Here is a 19,899-nt window from a genome sequence, read left to right as displayed (position 1 = left end):
TTTAATATGCTTAGAAGGAAAATATGAGTATAAATTTATCTTAAGTTTCAAAACTAGCATTAGATTGCTTGTGAAGAGTTTTTAAAATTTTTATGATAATTTGATCAATTGATTCAAACAAAATTCATATATTAACTTTGGAGACACTTTATTGCATATTTTTGATTCAATGGAGCCATGAAATGAAAGCACAGACAGTGAGTGCATCTGTGCTAACTGATTTGATACTTGCAATGGCAGAGGTAAGAATGCCCATTAGATAGGATACCTTCTACAGATTTAATCGCTAGCCTACATTCCATTGCTCTTGCTGATGACCAAAGGCACCTCTATTTTCCTCAGTAGAGTTCAGTCTATTGTGTAGGATTCACTGGGCTTTTACCACCAGGAAATACCTGGGGGTTTTCTTGAGCTAAAACCAGGTAAGCAAACACTCTGCCAGAGAAGGCCTACAAAGACAACTGGGAACTGGCAATGTTGCTGTCAGCCTGTTAAGGCCATTCGATGGGAAATGGTACAAAGGCACATGGAGAAAGCAGTTTAGGTAAAGGGTGAGGAAGGGTTCCCCAATATGGACTCCGAGTGAGAGACTGGACAAAATCAGCAGCTACAAGTTAGTGAACAGCATTCATAATTCTTATAATCAGGAAAGTAAAGCCAGAAAGACATCAAGCTGGGTTGTGATAAAAGGGTTACAAAGTAAAAAAAAAAGTGAGAAAGAGACCTAAAGAAGGGAGAGGAGACCTAAAGGAATAAGGGCAGCACAAAACATTAGGATTATTTCTGAGAGTATACTTTCACCACTATCCTTTGATTATCATTTTGCTCTCTTAGAAGAAAATCAAGTCAGAAAATAAGGTATGTAACTTAAACATAGTTTTTAAAAGGTAATAAAGCTTACACGATACATACTTTTTTTTTAAAAGAAGCTAACAAAAAAACTAAGAATAAAACCAAAAAACACCCTATGTTTTCTCAAATATGACCCCAAAGGCACAGGCAACAAAAACAAAAATAAATGGCACTGCATCAAACTAAAAAGCTTCTGCAGAGCAAAAGAAACAATAGAGTGAAGAGATAACACTTGGATTGGTAGAAAATATTTGCAAACCACACCTCTGATAAGTGGCTGATATCCAAAATACAAGGTACTTTTAAAAATTTCATGGAAGATAATTATTACCTTTTAAATCTATTTTTCTATGAACTTTTTGAAGTACCCTTCTGTGTAAGGAACTCAAACAACTCAACAGCAAGAAAACAAATAACCCAATCAAAAAATAGGCAAAGGATCTAAATAGATAATTCTTGAAAGAAGATATACAAATGCCCAAAAGATAACAAAAAATGCTCATCATCACTAATCATCAGGGAAATTCAAATTAAAACCACAATGAGATATCACCTCATATCAGTTAGAATGGCTATTATCAAAAGGAGGAAAGATAATTGATGGGAATATGAATTAATATAGCCATTACAAGAAAACAGTATGGAAGTTCCTCAGAAAACTAAAAATAGTATTACTATATGACCAAGCAATCCCACTACTGGGTATATACATCCAAAAGAATTGAAATCAGTATGCTGAAGAAATATCTGCACTCCTACGTTCATTCCGCATTATTCGCAATAGCTAAGATACGGATGCAACTTAGTTGTCTACCACCAGATAAATAAATAAAGAAAATGTAGAATGGAATACACAAGAGAATACTATTCAGCCTTAAAAAGGGGGGAAATCCTGTCATTTTTGACAACATGGATGAACCCGGAGGACATCATATAACTGAAATAAGCCAGGCATAGAAAGACAAATACCACATGATCTCACTCTCATGTGAAATCTAAAAAAGTTGAACTCATAGAAGTAGAGAGCAGAATCATGGATACCAGAGGCTTGGGCAGGGAGATGATTGGGGAAAGGAGAGATGTTGAAAGTTTCAGTTAGACAGGAGGAATAAGCTTTAGTGATATACTGCACAGAATGGTGACTACAATAAATAATAAATCATTACATATTTCAAAATTGCCAGAAGAGTAGATTTTAAATGTTTTCACCACAAAAAAAAGATAAGTATGGGACGTAATGGATTTGTTAGTTAGGCTGATTTAATTATTCCACATTGTAAATATATATCAAAACATCATCTTGTACTCCATAAATATATACAATTATTATTGGTAAATTCAAAATAAATAAAATATAAAAGTACTCTAAGAAAAATAAGCTAACAAAACAACTTAGAAAAAAGCCAACCCCCCCAAAACCTCCTGAACTATTCCTATTCACCTGTTATATATCTGGAGAAATGTTCTTAGAGGCTTAACTGGCAGAAATCATTGGGAAGTAAGGTCTTCTGCCCAGATTCTTCCTCAAGTAGTATGTTCAAATTACATGGAAGACATACCTTAACAATTTCCTCCCCACACACATGCCGCAGCCGCCCTAGAATGTCCATGATCCGGTCTGGGAAGGCCTTCCATTTCAGCAGAGCAAGGAGGTCCACTAAAAAGCAAGCCCAAAAGATGGTGAACCCTGGCTATTCCAAGGTCAAGCAAGGCCCAGACTCTCCCAGCCATGGACATGTGGGATCTAGAGGAAAAAGAACTAGCTGCAAGCATCACAACAGATTCTTTAGTGCTGAGATCAAGGCCAAAGACACATCTATGAACCTTGGATGTTTACTTTGGAGCTATTAAAACCATGGGAAACTTGTAGGCTGCTACTGCTGAGTGATTCCTTCAACTTCAAACAAAAAGAAGCTCCTTGAAGAAGCAATAATTTCTGTCTCCCTTAATAAGCACTAGCAATGTGGAGCCAAGAACTGAGGAAAGTGGAGGGTACCACCCTGCAGTCACCATCACCTACCATTCTGAGTGAGTTTGGTAGAGGAGAGCTGTGTGGAAATGAAGAAAGACTCTTTGGTGCTGCGCTGGAAGATGAGGCTGGAAGGTATATTAGGGCAGCCATTGTAGTCCTCTTTGCAGCAGGGCAGGCCCAGGTACAGAGCATGATTGTTAAACGTGCTATTCTCGTCACACTGTAGGCAAAAGCAAAGAACAGAGTACGTTTCCTGATCCATGTCATCTGCAAAAACAGGTCCCAGGGAATTTCTGAGTTGATGTTTGCTCTTATCTTCCTGAGGCTGGATGTGGTCCTCTTGGAAGAGTGATTTCTGTTCAGAAACTTATCAGAACAGCTCATGTGCCTTTTAAACAGAACATGGTAGGGTATGTGGCCTCTAACTTGCGTGTGAGTAACTTTGGGTAGCAGCTATGCTGTGACAGCTGACAATACCATAATCTCAAATAGCATGTCTCGGAATGTACTAGCCCAGACTACAATGGCACAGGGGTTATAATGGATTTCCATCCAGTAGAGTGGGAGGTAGAAAACAAAAAGCCTGTTGGCATATGTGTGGGAGGAAGTCCACTGCACTTAGAAGATAAAAGCCTGCCCACAGGTGTCCTGTTGTCACCCACCAGCATACCACCCTGGATCTTCTAGATGGCCCAATGAAAACCACCTGAGAATCATGTGTGAGAGTGGTCTCAGGGGTGTGAGGGGTGGGGATAAAAGACAGCCAGTCCCCATACCTTGTAGACATACAGTTCATGAATATCATCTGAGAGGGTGGTGCCATCATCACGCATCAGGGGTGAGAATGCAAAGCCAAAGAGTTTCTTTTCCCCTTTGTCCTTTGCTGCAATCAGAACCAAATGTTAGTTGTTTTTGTCCTCTACTTTACTTTTTAACAGAAATTCCCCTTGTGCTTATCACCTACACTATTTTGCCTCTTTCACTAACTAGGTAGAAACCAGACTGCAGGAATGATGATAAATGTATTGAAATGAGTTTCTATTTACACCCCCAGGTATATATACTACCTAGACCCAAACAAAAACTAAATTGCTGTTGTTGATGGACTAGGGGATCTTTAAGAAGCAGTTTAGTAGGTGCAAAGGAAACACCCAAAGGAGAATAACACTGAATAGTTTCAGAAACTAGGTCAAACACTAGGAAGGGCTAATACCAGACCCCATGGTTTTGAATCACTGCTTTTACACTCCAAAGAACAGCCTCCATCTCTGAGTATCCATTTATTCCCAAATCATTTTTTTGCCCCCAAAATAAGAACCCTCTTAATTCTGTTCCACAGAGGTTAGAGTTATATTCACATCCTCAAGGAAATGTGGAAGGAAGCTTCACTCACTGGAACAGTGCCTGAACTCGAAGCGCAAGTGGGAGCCCCGGAACCGGTCAATGGGGATAGGCAATTTGATAATTTCTCCCCAACGAGGACTATTGCTGTGGTAGAGGACGAAGGAGTGGTAGGAACTCCTATTTGGCTCTCCAGAACCCAAGCTGATGCAATCCTGAAAGACAGAAACAAAATAAGGTGTCATCTTGCTTGGGTGATCACCGAGATTTCTCTGCATCACTAGGACACTTTACTTTCTCCTGTGTGGAGGTCTCGTTTTTGCACCAGACAAAATCTACGAGATAAGAAAGTGCATTTGACTTAAATTTAATACTTTTGGAAGCAACTATAATAATGGTATAAGGAAGCAGCAGTTCCAATGTTCCTTGTTTTCCTTGGGGAAGAAGTAAACACACATACGCTCAACAAGTTGGAGAGAAGCTGGGTGGTACATCTGAATCACTAAGGTAGACTATTCATCCTCACTAAGAAAGGAAACAAGCTCCATAGAAGTCAACTGTACATAACATTTTGCCTGACCATGAAAAAAAATTTAAATACAAGTTAAAGAGAGCCTGATTTAAAATTTTCCTCAGCCCAATGTTGGAATGGAATTTTAGGTCACCCTTGGCTGACTTTTGATGGATATAAACAATGTAGGCCAGATTTAACTTGACCCTGGCTCCCAGATATTGCAACGAAGATGAAGTCTCAAGACTCCCTGTGCCCCTGCCCTGAAGAACAGGAAGCTTTGGGCAACACAGTCGAGAGCAGCTCCCTGTCCACAAAGGGGTGATGTGACCAGCTGACAGCTCTGCTGTCCTTGGCACTCTCCATGCAAACATGCCTAGGTCCTTGACTTTTTTTTTTTAATTTAGGTGAAATAATTGACTTGGGTTTTTATTTATTTATTTATTTATTTATTTATTTCCTTTTTGTCTTTTTTCATGTCCGGCAACGGATCGCAACCCTCAGTGTCGCGCCCGGACTGGGACCGGCAACAGGATCGCAACCCTCAGTGTCGCACCCGCACCTCGCTCAGCCAGTGAGCGGGAACCGGTCTGTATGTGGGATCCGAACCCTCGGCGGGAGCGCCGCCACACTCCCAAGCGGCGCACTATAGCAGTGCGCCACTGGGCCGGCCCTGACTTGGGTTTTTTAAATGACATACAAATCATCATTTCTACCACTATTTCAACATTCTGCTCTATTTCTGTCTTGCTTTGGGAGATGACTTCAACTAATTTTAACTTTTTCCTTTGCAATACAGTGATGATCATCTCTGTTCTGTTAACCTCACAGGGCTGTTGCCAACACACAGAAGGATTGTAAAACACTCATTAGCAGCCTTCTACCAAGTACACCTCAAATGATGTCTTGTTATTCACCACGGATTTCACCATGACATAACTGAGGGAAAAACTGACATAAAGAAAACAGAAAAACAGTACTTCAGGTCTTCACTTCCAGTGGAGGGTGACAGAGGATCCTTGCCCTACATCAGCTGGAAATAATTTTCCAGGCCCTTAGTTTGCTGTTCTTTCTCCCATAACTTGGTACCAGCAAGTACCACTGTTGACCAAAGTGCAAATATAACTTTCTGTATCAGCTCAAGGAATAAAAAGGCAGACTGGAACCTAATAACATTTACCAAAAGTAGGCAGCTCTATGCTAGGAAGAATGGCAAAAGAGGTAACATGTAGGACATAACTAGAGGGAACAGGTCTAAATTGGAGCAGAAGGGATTCAGGTCAGACACTAAGAAGAATTTCTGTAAAGGCTGTGTGACAATGGAATCATTATCAAAGCACACTGTAGGGTTTCCTTGAAGGAAAAGGTAGAGAAGAATGCATATGGGGTGATTTGAATTCAGTCCTGCCTGAAGGGAATGGGCCTCTGGACAAAATCCACAGAAGCACAAAAATTATTATAGACTTCGCCTCTATTCCAAATAATTGACTGGCAAGCCTTACCTTCAAGATTTCTCCATCTGCATAAAGCACATACATGGTCACTTCAATATTCTTTTGTACACTCTTTCCCCCTCTCTCGAAATCTCCCTTCTCTAGGGTTAGGTACAGGTCATTGCGGATATCGCCTGTGGGAGGAAACAAAATACCCTGTCTTCATGACCAGAGAAGCCACACTGCCCCATTTGCATGGAGGACCAGACTAGCACTTTGATCCTCCAGGGTTCGGGTGAGTGCTCAGGGCATTCCAAGCTTGGTTAATAACAATGGATATTCTACCAGTATCAGTGCGGCAGTACTCAGGTTGGTTAGTTATATGTTCTCTAAGTCTGAATTCTAAAGGTATTCGCCACAGCTTGCCCAGGGTAGAGAATCATTTCTCACATTGTAGGTGCTCTGACTGTTCAGTCTCCATCTCCTCCAGAAGAATGGCTGCAATCTAAGCCTCCCAAAGAGATAAGACTTTAGAATCAACAGGAATAACACTTATTTTAATCATGTTTATCTCTTAACTACTAATTGTACCTTTTTTTCCTCAAAAAAAAAAGTTTCTTTTCTTTCACAGGTTTTCTTTTTGCAATCCCCACACCCCCTTCTAAGTCTGACTAGAAGACATACTACGTCTCCTTCCTTCCGGAGGCTTTGTTCCAAATTCCATTCCCTGCAGAAGTGCCAGGCAGAGATCACTGGACTGTCAGTTTTACTTCTTTTTGTCTGCAAGTGCTCTGGAAGAAGATCATGCTCCAGAAGCACAGGTGCTAAGTCAACGGGGCAACCATATGTTGTGCTCTCGTTGCTTTCCTTTGCTGACTCCAGCCCATTTTGCCCATCTCTGCTGCTCAAGACTGGGCAGGATAAGCTCAAACTACAAGTCCAAAATGACCCAATTCACATCTCCCTTTTTAGGGGGAACAGGGTTGCCTGTTCATGTGTATTTAGGCTGCTTTAAGTTTCTAAATCTGTGACATGATAGTTTCACTCACATATTCTAAAGAAATTTTTTGACTTTCAAAAAAACATAGTAAAGGCTGTGGGGAAAAAACCTTCAAAAAGAAAATGGCAAAGGAAAACAGTCTCAAGACCAAAGTGAAGATGTGTTAGCAGCCTGAAGAAACCAACTGAGAGGTGATGGAACAATTAACTTGCAAAACAAGCCAGTTCAGAGGCCAGATATTCTTTCCACTTCAGTTTTTAGAAAAATTGGCACACTGAAATATGTTCATTACCTGGAATCACAATGACAGGAACAGGGTTTGTTTTGGTTTGGTAAGTGAGCTTTCTGGTTTGGTCAGAGATACATGACAATGCTTTCTTTTCTGCACTGATTGCCTGTCTAATTGTGGGAGCATCTGAATGTTTCTCATGAATGAAACAGGGATAGACCAGGACTGGCATAATTGTGAGGCTTTCAAGGTCTCATGACTCATCCTTCCATTCTTCAGGTCACCTTCCTATCCCAGGGGTGCAATCTTGCAATCACAGTTATCTGGTTGCACAATGAAGGTTCACAAAATACTTTGGTTCAAGTGGGGAAGAGCAGGCCATGACAAGCAATTAATTATTTTCTGAAAGCCCTGAAAACTTTCCCTAGTGTGTGAAAGCCATCCTGGTCCCCAAATAAGCAGTCTTGAGGCTACCATGAAGGGAAGAGGAAAATGTGTTCTGAAAAATCATACATAAATACAACTATTGCATAAATGGGGTGGCCTTGAGGGTGTCCATCCTTGCGACATGCATGGACTTTCCTCCTGGTTTGGGCAGAGCCTCTGCTTTGAATTCTGATGAGTTTGGAACCATAATTTGCTTCCTTTGGACATCCCTGCTTGGGCCCTCCTATCATACTATTAATAGCACTCAGTTGTGCAGGTGGGGTGGTGAAGGCAAGTAAAAAGAGAAAGGAATCTTAAATTCATCAGTTTTTTACTGTCAGAGGCTAAATAAAATCAGTACTGAAAGTAAAATTCAAATTTAACAGGAAACTTTACTATGGGTTATTGCTATTATAATGGGATAAATCAGAGCTTGTGACACCCAGAATTTTTAACAACAGAGCTGCCTTCTGATAAAAACCTTTTAGTTGCACATTAGCTTTCCTGTGGCATTTAAATAATTCAATTTCTGTACTGATTTAACATAAAGGGAATAGTCTGGAAAATTTTAATGCCGAAATCTGCAGAATAGGTGCTGGGTTTATTTCCTTGGTTTGCACTGTCTGGAAGTTATTCTCAAGATAATCCATGTGGCTTTTAAAAGCAGATATCTGCTGGCTACCAGCAATATTATTCTAGTTAGTGCAAACATTTCTAATTTCTAATTTCTAATGTTTTCAAACATTTCTTGGCAATATATGATATAGAATACTAATATGAAACTAGGCATTGTCTTGGAGACTGTTAATGACAGAATTTGATCTGTGTTGATTTTACAGTATAAGCTCATAGTTTCTGAGCAGGGCACTTTACACCAAAACACCAATTTCAAAATGGAATGATTGAGCTAGATACACAGTTTTCATTCTTTTTAAAACAAATGCCTTTGGTGATCATCTAGATGAGAAAATGTATCAATACAAGCAACTGTACCCTCTGAGTTATAGACTAAAGCAGTTTGATTTCACAAGTCTTTGGCTGCTCTTTATCAGAAGAACAGACCTGCCTAGACCAGAGCTGTTTTCAGTCAGCATAGGTATCAGGCTGCCTTCTGAGTTTCAATTTTGCAAATTATGGTTTCAATTTCAAGAATGGCACTTTGTGAAAGTTAGTGTTGTTGGGCAGGGTGAGGGAGTAGGTGGGGGGACTCCTTCTTGTGAAAAGCTCTCTGGGGGAATAATTTAGGTTTCTCCCCAATTCTCCCAGAACTAAGAAAAAGCCTCAGAAGAAGCAAATGTGAAAAACTCCAGGGACCTAATGACCCAGGCCTGCCTCCCAGAGTTCCCCTGCTCTATTGTATGTTACATGCTCACAAATTTTACCAGTAGAATCATGTCTTTTGGTTAAACCTCTGCCTCCAGGAGGCTACTGTCAACTTTACCACTGATTGCCAGGAAACGTTAACAGGAGAGGAGGGCAGGCACACTAAAATGAGGATGGGAAAGAGAAGGTCTGAGCAGCGGTTTTGGAGGTTAGTTTGCAGACCACTGCCTGGCTGGTTGTATCTGAATCACCTGAGGAGCTTGCTAAAAATAAATCTCTAGAATCCACCCCTTGAGATTCTAGTGGGTCTTGTGTACATACATATATTAAACAAAAATCACCCAGTAATTCTGATGTTCTCTATAGTTTAACACTAGGGGACCAGAACACAGGGATCCGCTGGGAGGACAGTGATAAGGTTTGGCAAGAGTTGAGGGTTTGGGGAGCTCCTATGCAGCATGAAAGAGTGCTTGGAGGGTGAAAATTTTCTGTAGGGAGTAGGAGTAGAAATTGCTGAGAGTGGCTTTTGTGATGGATCTTTCTTTTAGGAAGGGCCTTGGGCAGCCCTGCCTCTCTTTGTTGGGTACCCTCTGCTTCCTAAGGTTGGTAGAACAACTTAGTTGCTCAGTGCTTAGGTGATATGCAACAGAATTTCTTGAATGGGGGCGAATGACTTGACTTTATTCTTGTAAGAGGACTTCAGAATAAATAGTCTTTGCCCCTTTCACAGTCTTGCACAACAGCCAATGACAGCTGTTGGTAAAGCTGCAGGTTAGAGAATTAGGTACTTAAGTTTGAAGGGGTTGGCAAACTTTTTCTGTAAAAGACCAAACAGTAAATATTTTAGGATTTGTGGGTCACATATGTCTCTGTCACATGTTCTTTTAAAAACCCTTTTAAAATGTAAAAAACCATTTTTAGCTGGCAAGCAGTACAAAAACAGACTGCTGCTGGATATGACCTATATGACCTGAATATGGGGTGTATTTTGCTGATACCTGGCTTGAAATGTTTATGTGTGAAGAACAGTTGCACTGCACTACAACTACACATCAAAAATCCAGATTCCTGGGAACTACCCAAATAGCTACTGGGAAGGAACAAGGTAATGAAACTGAGGTTCTCTTATTATGACTGGGACTGGCCTGGCATACTCTGAGGTCCTTACAAAGTGAGAGGTCTTAGAAGGAAACAGTGCCTATCAGCCAGCAGGAATCTTAGGGGCTGGGGAGCCCTGTAACAGAGTTGCCAAGTGCCATGGCATCCAGCAATGATAGGTCTGATCCTCTGAAGATGCGCATCCTAGTATGACTTTGGAGAAACAGAGCTCATGATGTGTTTGCAGGTTTCTTCTGAAAGCAGTCTCCAGAGAGTCCTCACAACCTCTGAGTCCAACTTAGGCATCACAGCATTTGTTAGCAACAGAATCTCTTGCCAGATACTCTAGTCTTACTTGGAGTTTGAGGCCATAGGTCTCACACGGTTCCAGCCTATGTGGGATTCTGTCCCAACAGAAATGGTCCAGGAGGGCCCATGTAAGTTTGGGCCTCAGTCTGGTTTCGATTCTTTATTATATTCATGTTCCTTCTGTATAAATTACACCACACATTAGGAGGTTTTGGGTTCAAGTATAATAGTATTTAATACTGTATTTTTTATACCTTGTCTACTTCTAGATTGGATTAGGAAGGGCATCTGTGGATGCACTTCCTTTCCCTTAAAACCATGTAAAAAGAACTGGCTTTCTCCCACTAAACACAGCAGCCTATCTGGGATGGTGCCAATTCTATCTCTTGGTAGAACAGGAGGAAGTATCCCGACAGTATTCATGGAGATGTGAAGATGTTAGCTACCACTCAACTTGGATGGCTTCAGGCATGTGACCAATGTTTTATTTTATTTTGTAGTAGTTTTTATTTTCTTGAAGAAGAGACAAAAAAAAAAAAAAAAGAGAGAGAGAGAGATAGACTCTTGGGAGGACTTCTTTAGAGTACCCAGGAAAGATGGGTTCTTTATTTTTCTCATCATGTCTTCAGTGTCGCACTTCGGGTTTCTACTGCTACAAAGTCAGTGATGCCCTCTGCTCTAAGAAGGGAGCATAGTGTAACATCACTGTATATGAAGGGTCTTCAAAAATTCATGCAAGGATTCATATTATTTTTTATCCTATTTTTCCACAAACATCTTGAAGTACCCTTGTATAGTTATTCTTTTCTTGGGTCAGGGATATGACGATCTTCCCATTTTGTGGGACCAGATGTGATTATTCCTAAACCATCCCTTAGAAATAATGCCAAAGCTTCATTTGACACTCAGACTGAACCCACTTGTGATAAACATTTCATCACTCCCTTTGAAGAGAGCTTTCCTCCAAAAGCCATATCTCTGTGTTTGCCCTTCATATGAAGTATGTCTCAGCAGAGGTAAAAAAAGCTTTCTGCCTTTCAGATTCTTTGTGGCTTGAGATAAGCACTACTCATTTTCTTTTCAATGGGAGTAAATCATCTTTCTCATATAAAAATCCTCTCCTGTATTTACAAACTTCAGGCTTGTCAAGATTTTCTAACATTCCAGTACAACCTTAGTTTCTTCAGATCTTAATGAACAGCCAAAGTAATATACAGTGCTCTAGGATGGGCTGGTCGCTTCTCTTTTTATGTCTTGTCATTTACCCAAGAAGGTGAGGATGATGAAGGATTAATAATGCATATGACACCCCACCCCAGTACTGCAACATTCCATGAAACAAATGAAGATGGGAACAAAGCAGGCAATAAGCAGACAGGACACATAAAAGCAAAACTTACACCCAACTATCTTCATCTCTGCATCAGAAAGAAAGAGGCGATAATGAGGGGACAGCACAGAGAGAAACAAGAACAATTAAGACAAACAGGAAAAGAGAAAGAAACCTCACTTGCAGGTTGGTGATGAAGCATGTGCATTTTATCAGGGGTCAAAGAAAAGAACACAATGTATTTCTGAGCACAAGCAAAAGTCAGAGGGTCCTCTAGAAGAACACCATGCCTGCATAGCTGCCTTCTAATGGGCAAGTTCAGGGCAACCCAGAGAGGAGCAGCACTTGCCTCAGATCTGATTCAGGGAGGGGCAAAACATCCCTAAAGTAGAGTACTCTCTAGGACATGTTTCTTAAAGGGGGTCCCAGACCAACAGCATCACCATCACGAGAGCTTATGAGAAAAGCAAATTGTTGGGTCCCACCCCAATCCTACTGAATCAGAAACTCTTGGGGTGGACCCAGCAATCTGTGTTTTTCTAAGCCCTGCAGTTGATCCTGATGCATACTAAAGCTAGAGAACCACTGCTTTAGGAAAAACTTAGTCATCACTTAGAAAGACATATTAAATCATAGATGGACTTTGCATGACAAGATAGAGACAATTTAGTTAACATAAAATTTGGCCCATATCCCTACAGTCAAGGATAACCTTAGAAATTCAAGGCTTAGAAAACAAATTAAAATGTACTTCCCACAGAGCCGTGACAGAGTCCTGTATTTCCACTGGTCCCTCAGCACAGACTTTCCAGGAAAGCTAAGAAATAGAGAGGGACATAGAAGATGGTGGCCTATCTCTGCTGGCTTACACATGTTCTAGAGAAGGATACAACCCCTTCTTAAGCAAGAAGTTTTAAACTGTCCCTGCCAGATTATAGTATTTTAGCCAACAATTTTATTTAAAGTTTTATTATGGCTAATTCTGACACATGAGTCACAGGGAACAATGTTAGCATCAACTTGTTCACCTGGAACACCTGTCTACTGCAGTCTTTCCTGCCCATCTTCTTTAAAAAAACTAGGAATAGAGTTATGGTATGATAGAGTTATTAGCTTTTGTACTGAACTAAAATGAGTTTGGAGGGAAGAAGGAAGTACCCACAGAAATATGGTGATCAACCAACAAAAGGCTGTGAGTGCTTAGTTTCAAAATATAGCTTAAATTCCCATATCTGTTTGTTCTTCTCTAATCTAAGATGGCATTTTCTGGTTGGCTCCTAGAATACCATCACTGTTGCTTCTTGCTAATTGCTATTGGCTATGAGCAGAACTGGATGGCTGGGTGGTCAGGACCTCAGTTGTGGCACAGAATAGGATATCTCCTGCTCACAGCATCCACGTGGTACGTATGTACACTCCCATGGAAAGCAGTGGTAGAATGTCAGAAGAACCTTTTCAGAAATGGCACATTAGATACTGGTATGGCTACAGCTTATCTTAACTCTTACTTACAGCTTTGCCAAAATGCTTTTCCAAGGACCTATATGGGCCAGTTGTCTGGTAGTTTCTGCCAAATGCTGATAGTTTTAAAATGAGGATCACAATTTATGAGTAATTCTAATTTTTCCATTTAATTTATCAGACTTAAGTGTTGAAATGCTCACAGTTACTGGCACAATTTTTTTCCTTGTTCTTTCTCCATGTGTTAATGTGTAAAGAAGATAAAGTTGCAACTTCTCATAATGTGTTTACACCAGCACTGTGAGGGCTGAGGGACTGCTGCAGCCCAGGTAAAATATTCCCACAGGTGAAGGATGGACCAGGTGCAAATGCAGAGGTGGCCAGGGTTTGGAAGACTCACAAAGGAACTTCTTGCCACAGTCATTGTTTCCCAAGACAGGCTGACCACGACAATATAAAACAGTCCTGCATACATTTCCTGTTGTTCCAACAGGGTCTGCAGGTGCAGCCTTATCACCTTGCCCACGGATGGCAAGCCCACACTGACAGTATATTGGGGTGCATTAAGGGGGTTGCCAGTTGTTAACAGCCCACAATCCTGGGAGTGGCTGTCTGTGTAAAAAGCTCTTTCCTCAGGAGGAGAAAGGGTAGAAGAGGGGACAGATTATGCACAAAGGACTGTTTCTTGTCTGTGAATCAATCTCTACTTTCAGCTACAACACTCAGTACTTCAAAGGCAGATAACCCAGGAGGCAACACACTCACAACCCCACTCTGACCCTCCTAGGATTGCCCAGTGTCTCTGCCTTTTGGGGCAAATCATACAATCATCCCTTAGCTGCCCAGGGGAGGGAAAACCCTCTTAACCTCAGTTTGTCTCTCCAATGCCTGATACTGCAGATTTCCAAGGTCATGTCCGGTACACACAGAAATCCTTTATAAATCTGTGTGTCAATGATACAAAGAGATTCAGAGTACTCCAAAAAAGATCTCTTCCCATAGATGAGGTTTTGACAACACAACTTGGAATCAAATTTTGCTTAAATACATTTTTTTTCCCTTTTTGTCTTTTTTCATGACCGGCAACGGGATCGCAACCCTCGGTGTCGCGCCCGCACCGCGCTCAACCAGTGAGCGGACCGGTCTCTATATGGGATCCGAACCCTTGGCAGGAGCGCCGCCACGCTCCCAAGCGCTGCACTCTACCGAGTGCACCACCGGGCCAGCCCGCTTAAATACATTTTTGACTGAAGCTTGTTTCTTTCTAGTCTCTGCTCACTTGGTTTTAATCCCATGAGTACATGAAGGCTATTAGAAAGGTCATGTCCAAATCTTAGACAAACAAGTTTTTAAAAGAAGGGAAGGACTTTATCTCTCCACCACATGAGCCTAGATATCTAATTTTAAAAAGATCACCAGATGGGGGCCGGCCCGGTGGCGCACTGGATAAGTGCGCCGCTTGGGAAGCGCAGCGGCGCTCCAAAAAAAAAAAAAAAAAAAAAAAAAAAAAAAAAAATCACCAGATCAATTTTGGGAACCATCTATTCATTTCTGAAAGCCACACTGCCAAGAAGCCAGAGACTATGGGCTCTTCTTTTACTGATTACCAGGCCCAGACAGAGCTGAGGAATAATGTCAGGGCAGCATGGAAGAAATGTCTTATGGAGGACATCACCTCTATAACAGCCAAACAGAGGCTTTTCATAAGCATAAAGTCTCCTTAGCATTTAGAAATAAATAAAATTGATCTACTGGACTAAGTTTCCCATCCAGAAAACTCCCACGTGCATGAGTAGTTTGGATCCACTTCTCCGGCTCTACACATGTCCACCTGACTAGGAAACACGATCCTGATATTGTTCTACTAGAACCATACGTAAGGGGTCATGCATTCCCACTATCTCCCCTGGCTCTCCATTGGGCATCAGGTGAAAGGGGTAAGACAATTCCTAAGAAACTGGCTAGGTAGTACTATTCACAGTGTCTAATTTATATCATTTGCCTGATCTATTTTTCTGATAAATTAAAATGTATCTGCTATTCTTACACAAATGGGATTCACCGATACTATAGGCACATATTTTGGTATGTTCTTCTCCTTAAACAGGAAGTGCTTGTGAGGCAATTCTCTTTTAAGAAATGTGATGGAAGAGAAAGATGTAAAATGGCATCTCCATGAAGATGCCATTTTCTGTGGTGGGTCCTACCAGCCAGCCTCCACAGAAGACAACAAAGCCCATCTGCTGGATTGCCATGTTGCACTGGTAAATATGATATGGGAGCTTCTGGAAAAGAACAAACGCCTACAAGAGCCAAAGGGGTCACTGGCTGCAGATGCACTCAGCAATATGACATGAGATGCAGAGGCTTTCAGTGGCTGTATGTAGGGTTCCTCCATAACACAGTTCACCACCTGCTCAGGAAAGGAGCACTGGACTTCATCTGCCTAATCCATTTCCCTCCCTAGGCCCAAGCAGTTCTGCTTACCTGGCATGATGACATCAGGAAATCCCAATTTTCTTGTAATTGCCAATCCCCTATTAAACAACATGGGATTTTCTCTCCGAATCTGTTCCATGTCTCCACGAAGAAGCTGCAGAGAAATAATAAGACCTGCAAAAACAAAAGCATTTTCTTACTCAGAACCACACTTCCATCCTGTTAGGCAGTATAAGGAAAAAAAAGTATGTGGAAAAACAGAATTAAAAAATAAAAATAAAAAATATAAACTATTTTTCAAAATAAGCTCCATCAAGTTCAATACACTCTTGTGATGATACCAGCCACTTAGTCCACCCCTAAAAAATGAGGGTCCTGAGAATATAACCATATCAATGCAGTCTTTTTTTACCTTACTAACTGAAGAAAAGTGAGTGCCCTCTAAAGATTTTTTAAGATTAGGAAACAAAAGAAGTCCAAAGGAACCAATCAGGGCTGAAAGGTGGATGCCTAATTATTTTTCCATCTAAACTCTCACAAAGGTGCCATTGTTTGATATGAGGAATGAGCAGGAGTATTGTGATGAAGGACTCTCTGGTGAGGCTTTCCCAGGCATTTTCTGCTAACTTTCTCCAAACACTCTCACAATAAGCAGATATTATTGTTCTTTGGCCTTCCAAAAAGTCAGCAAGCAAGATGCCTTCAGCATCCCAAAAAACTGTTGCTGTGACCTTTTGCTCTTAACAAGACCATTTCTACCTCTTGGTAGCCATGGCTTTGATTGTGCTTTATTTTCAGGATCATATTAGTAAAGCTATGTTTTCTCTCCTGCTACAATTCTTTGAAGAAATAATTCAGGGTCTTGATCTCACTTGTTTAAAATTTCCATTGAAAGCTCTTCTTTTGTCTGTAGCTCACCTGGGTGCAACAGTTATGGCACTCATTGAGTAGAAAGTTTGCTCAATTTTTTTCAGTCAGAATTGTGTAAGTTGAACCAATTGAGATGTCTACAGTGTTGGCTATTTCTGCTAATTGTCAGTCCTGCTCAGTTAGGGCATGAACAAGATTAATGTTTTCCTCACAAATGGATGTGGATGGTCTGCTGCTGTGGGCTTCATCTTCAACATCATCTCATCCCTTCTTAAAATGATTTATCCATTTGTAAACCGATTTGGGGGAGCACTGTTCTCATAAACTTTTCATAAAGAATCAATGATTTCACTATTCTTCCACCCAAACTTCACCATAAATGTGATGTTTGTTCTGATTTTAATTTTAGCAGAACTTATGTTGCTCTGATAGGAGCTCTTTTCAAACTGATGTCTTATCCTTCTTAGTGCCTCAAACTAGATCCTGTTCAGACATGTTATAACAAGTTAGTACGAGTTTATTTTGGTTCAAAAAAATTTTGCAATCCTTGCAGTTTTTTCATAATATGCATTTTCCATGAACTTTCTGAAGACCCCCTCCTACTACATAGTCACATTTTCCAGAGGAAAATGTAAAAAGTTCAGCATTTTTCTTGAGAAAATTTTTTGATGCAGGAAGTATAAGTTATTCTAGAAGAAGAAACATTCTAGAAAGCTAAAGAAATTCAAGTCAAGGTGACCTCAATAACCCAGAGAACTAATCTGTCAAACACAGACTGAGGTCTAGGAGATTGAGTTGCTTTCCTCTCTATTAACCAGCATCAAGCCGAAGGTATGGCTGGCCCCCAGTGAATAGGGAATGAGAGAGGGCTGAACTACATAAGTTGTACATTTGGAAACCCAGAGAAATTTACAGGCTGGAAACAAGCATGACTAAAAAAGACCTTGGGTCAGGGTGTCTCACAAGCTGGAAATGAGCAAGCTAAGGTGTGCTGTTTTATGCTTGGCATGCCAAAGTATCAGAAGCAACTTGCTCGTTCAACCTTACACTGGCTTGTAAAGAAACTAACAGAGCAGACATCACATTCTCCCTTGAGGGAACCACTGAACTGCAAGGAAAAGAGGGTGCTTTTGTGGGGCTAACTAAGCCTTGCTTTAGTCCCAATGAGAATTTCAGCCCCTCCAGATGACCTTTGTTCAGAACCTGGGAGAATATGTAATGTCCCCTTAGGTCAGTTGGCATCTGGCTCATTATTTGCACTCTTGGAGTTTTGAACAAAGTTATAATCTCCTGAAATGCCCCCTTCCCTTCCACCCTCCTGAAGGTCCATATGCAACCACTGGGTAGAAGGCTGTAAGGGGTCCAGTCTATATGGAGTTAGGAAGTATCGCCTCTGGGACTGTGAATGGGATTAGCTGTTAATAGGATGATCAATTTAGGTGCTGATCTATGGGTCAGCAGGAGACAACCTCAACAATCTATGAAGTCGGGACGTGAACAGAAGATAAACATCTATAGAATGAGGAAAGAAAGTGCTATGATAATAAGGACAATTAGAAGAGTAGTAGCTGGAATAGAGACAAAAGCAAGCAGACCTTGAACTTTCAGAATACCAGAGATGGGGGTGAGCCAGGGGAGTGGTTTGGGAAGGGACAGTTGGGTAAAGGGCATAAAGAAAAATCACGATTTATAATAATAATATGCTTATAATAAATAATATTAAGAAAAAAAAGAAAATGTGGTATATATATACACAACTGAATACTATTCAGCCATACACAAGAATGAAATTCTTTTCATTCTTTGATTCGTAGCAACATGGATAAGCTTGGAGAAAATTATGTTAAGTGAAATAAGCCATGCACAAAAAGAGAAATACCATGTCTTTACTCACAAGTGGGAGCTATAAAAATAAAGAAAGAATTAAAGAAAGACACAACAATCACAATAATGCATTGAACTTTCAGAAGAGAACAGAATATGGATACCAGAGGTGGGAAAGGGGAGGGGAGGTGGTTAGCAAGAAATTGGTTAATGGACACAAGGGATGATTACATTTTGTAATGATGAACATGTTAATTGCTAATTTGATCGTCATACATTGTTCACAGGTACTGATATTCAACTCTGTACCCCACAAATATGTTTGATCAATTATTTTTCAATTAAAAAATTAAAAAGCAAAAATAAAAAAAAACAAGCAGAATTGCAGAATAAGAATGGTCTGGGAATGGAGAGGGGGGAAGGGATGGAGAAGTAGAGAAAGAAAGAAGTCACATAGAAGAGTTGCAGGTAATGTATCTGGCAGATAAAAGCATTCCAGTAACTAGGGATATGTACTCTCACAGCTGAGGAAAGATAGTTCTATTGCATCCCAAACAGAACCTCAAGATTATATCATTGATTCTACTAAACTCATGATTCCCAAGAAACCCTGGGATTACACACATGGTATCCCAGGTGTCAGTGTCATTAACACCAGGACTATAGTGCTTTAAAAAGCAAATATGGTATTACAGTTGGCATTATGCCTTTTTTTTTTCTTTGAAGTGATGTCCCTGTCAAACTTAAATATCATAATATGCCATCTTCACAAAACAAGTTGGGATGTGTCATCTCCACCTTTATTTTCTGAAAAAAACTTATGTGAGACTTATTATTTTTTTCCTAAATGATTTATAGATTTCAAAAATGGAGCCATATGGACCTACTATTTTCTTTGCCAGAAGATTTTGGTAATGAATTCTATATCCTTAAAAGGTACAGAGGTAGTCAGATTTTCTATTTCTTCTTTTGTCAGGGTTGGTAAATTGTGTTTTTCAAGGTTCTTTTCATTCCATCTAAATCACCAACTTTATTAGCATGAAGTTCCTTATAATGTTCTCTTGTGTTCCTAATATCTGTGAACTCTGTAATCATATCACCTCTTTCATTGCAATATAGGAAATTTGTGTTTCTTTACCTTTTATTTCTTGATTAGTCTTTGTAGAGATTATTATTTTTTTTCCTCTTAATTTTATTTTGTCAATATACAATGAGGTTGATTATTGTGTCCCATTACCGAAACCCCCCTCCCTCCTCCCTCTCCCCCCTCCCACCCAACAATGTCCTTTCTGCTTGCTTGTTGTATCAACTTCAAGGAATTGTAGTTGTTAAGTCTTCTTCCCCCCTCCCCGTTTTTTTTGTGTGTGTGTGTGAATTTATTTATTTATTTTTAACTTTCACCAATAAGTGAGAACATGTGGTATTTCTCTTTCTGTGCCTGACTTGTTTCACTTAATATAATTCTCTCAAGGTCCATCTAT

The 19,899-nt window shown here is 40.4% G+C and overlaps 1 protein-coding gene across 3 annotated transcripts in view; it reads right to left on the bottom strand.

Annotated features, from left to right (window-relative positions):
• DOCK3 (dedicator of cytokinesis 3) overlaps positions 1 to 19,899 on the bottom strand; it is a 208,549-nt gene that overhangs the window by 96,505 nt on the left and 92,145 nt on the right. For all 3 annotated transcript variants that reach the window (XM_008568116.1, XM_008568117.1, XM_008568118.1), the window contains exons 9-14: positions 15,773 to 15,898; positions 6,179 to 6,303; positions 4,218 to 4,380; positions 3,601 to 3,707; positions 2,873 to 3,044; positions 2,412 to 2,509 (exon numbers count right to left, since the gene is read on the bottom strand). In XM_008568116.1, the coding sequence (XP_008566338.1) occupies positions 2,412 to 2,509; positions 2,873 to 3,044; positions 3,601 to 3,707; positions 4,218 to 4,380; positions 6,179 to 6,303; positions 15,773 to 15,898 (791 nt within the window). The remainder of the gene's footprint in view (positions 1 to 2,411; positions 2,510 to 2,872; positions 3,045 to 3,600; positions 3,708 to 4,217; positions 4,381 to 6,178; positions 6,304 to 15,772; positions 15,899 to 19,899) is intronic.

The sequence above is a fragment of the Galeopterus variegatus genome, unplaced genomic scaffold (genome assembly GCF_000696425.1).
Source record: "Galeopterus variegatus unplaced genomic scaffold, G_variegatus-3.0.2 Scaffold376, whole genome shotgun sequence".
Lineage (NCBI taxonomy): Eukaryota > Metazoa > Chordata > Mammalia > Dermoptera > Cynocephalidae > Galeopterus > Galeopterus variegatus.
This window is presented reverse-complemented; position numbering and strand designations above follow the sequence as displayed.